Source organism: Onychomys torridus, chromosome 3, assembly GCF_903995425.1.
Source record: "Onychomys torridus chromosome 3, mOncTor1.1, whole genome shotgun sequence".
NCBI classification, from domain to species: domain Eukaryota; kingdom Metazoa; phylum Chordata; class Mammalia; order Rodentia; family Cricetidae; genus Onychomys; species Onychomys torridus.
The window spans coordinates 158997240-158999271 of record NC_050445.1 but is presented as its reverse complement, the minus strand read 5'-3'; the positions used below and the strand labels follow the sequence as shown (position 1 = coordinate 158999271).

Here is a 2032-nt window from a genome sequence, read left to right as displayed (position 1 = left end):
CAACTGAATGGTGAGGGAAGTGTTCCTTCTCAGGGGCCTTTGCTGCTGTATGCCCTGACCTCCTTGGTATCCTCACCACAGATTGGTAAAGCAGTCTGAAGAGGTACAGGTCTATGTCCACACAAGCAATGACTCTTCACCTGGCTAAGGTAGCTGTGGAATGAACTGGGCTCTCAACTGCTAGGTAAATGCAGGCTGTTAAAAACTAACTCCCATATGAAGGAGGCTCTTGTTGGGAATGAAGAGTATAACTGAGATTTTATGTTATAAACATATAATACAGTTACTATGTTAAGCAAGCGTTGCTCTCAGGAAGAGATCCAAACTCATTAGGGAGGCCATGAAAAGTCCTGCAGATTTTGCAACTTGGACCTGGCTTCTGTAGCCACTCCTACACTATCCTCCAGAGAAACTAAACCAATGGCTTTTGGCCAAAAGTGTAGCTTTAGCCCTTCCTTTCCCCTTCAATACCCTTCTCAAGGCATGCTTCCCCTTTCAGCTAGCAGAACTCATGTCTTTTCACCTTTGGAGTCCTTCTATTCTATAATGTCCTCCTGGATCCCCCAAAATATGAACATTATCCTTTGGATTAATGCCTAACCAGGCACTTGCTACTTAATCTTTCTGTTAATTTGTCTGTTCTGTCCATTGGTCCTGTAGATGGTGCTGTCCCTAGCTAGCATCCTTAACAGTATCCAACCAGAGTAAATATTGATTAGTATACTGCAAATGGAGAAGTCTGCCCTCTTCCCCTTAGAGAGTTTACTCAAGCTACATTGTCCTATAATAAACATCATTGCAAATGGGGGTGTCTGTGACTCACCATGTTTAAGGGCAAATGACTTCAAAGGGGAAGAGTAAGAAGAAGGTTAGATTAAAGAGCAAAACAAGAACCAAGATGTCATGTTCCAAGCATACACCTACGCCCCTGGCCACTCTCTCCAGTACCCTCGACCCAGCTGAGTATGATGAGTCTCTGGAAACCAGAAAGAAGCAGGTTGAGAGCTTGATCAAAAGGGCCCAGCTTAAACCGGAGTATCTGCTTCAGTACAATGATCCCAAATGCTTAACACACCCTGAAGATCCTGCCTTGATTCTTTGGACCTATGCAAGATCAGCAAATATTTATCCCAATTTCAGAGCCACTCCAAAGAACTCACTTTTAGGAGCTGTGGTGGCATTTGGGCCCCTCATCCTCTGCCATTATGTTTTCAAAACAGACGGGACAGAAAGGACAGACTTACCAGGAAGGATAATTGGACCAAACATTTAACTTCTTCTATTAAGTTTGGCAAGGATGACTCTATTCTTGCACAAATAAATCTTCTATTAATCACTGAAGAAAAAAAAAAAGCAAAACTTAATCTCAAGTGTTTTTCCATCATTAGTTAAGAGGGAATCTCATACAATAACATTTCTTGCCCTCACAGAATCTTGGTGAGGGTACAAGAGATAACTCATAGTAAAGACTACAGTGGAATTCTTGGTACTAAGTAAACATTACATGTTGGTTTAAGGAAAAATAGTGAAGTGGAGGCTTAGGGGTCATTTATTACAGCCTCACCCTGCCCATGAAGAAAGGGCTTCAGCTGAGGTTAGATACCCAGTCTCTGGCAGAGCACCCATGAGCTGAAATTGCCCTCTCCTGGTCTGTACAGTCCTCATGCTCTTCCAGCGGAGGTGATCCCTGCCTTTGGCACACATGGTGCCCATTGTTCTCCATTTGGAGAAATTAAATTCGTCTTGTATTTGTAATGATCGATTGGATGTGCATGATTCACAAGAGATGTATTCCCTTTCTTAGGAAATTTAAGCACAACAGTCGAATGCTGTTTTCCTCTTTGCTTTTGTCTCCAGACTCCACTCCCTGTGCATCAATTATCTGAAAGCCAGACCTCTCTGTCCTCCCCCTTCATCTCCTCAGCTCTTTCAACTCTTCTTGTCCTTTGAAGAAATCCTAATTTCTTTCATGTTCTAAGGGCTCTTGTATGAAAATCTGTAACCTTCTAGTGGCCTTTGTCTGCACCCAATC

The 2032-nt window shown here is 42.8% G+C and overlaps 1 protein-coding gene across 1 annotated transcript; it reads left to right on the top strand.

Moving 5' to 3' along the window:
* Window positions 1-898: 898 nt before the first annotated feature.
* Window positions 899-1273, top strand: LOC118579380 (NADH dehydrogenase [ubiquinone] 1 beta subcomplex subunit 4-like). The gene has a single exon (XM_036180588.1). The coding sequence runs from the start codon at window positions 899-901 to the stop codon at window positions 1271-1273; it is 375 nt and encodes a 124-aa protein (XP_036036481.1).
* Window positions 1274-2032: the final 759 nt, after the last annotated feature.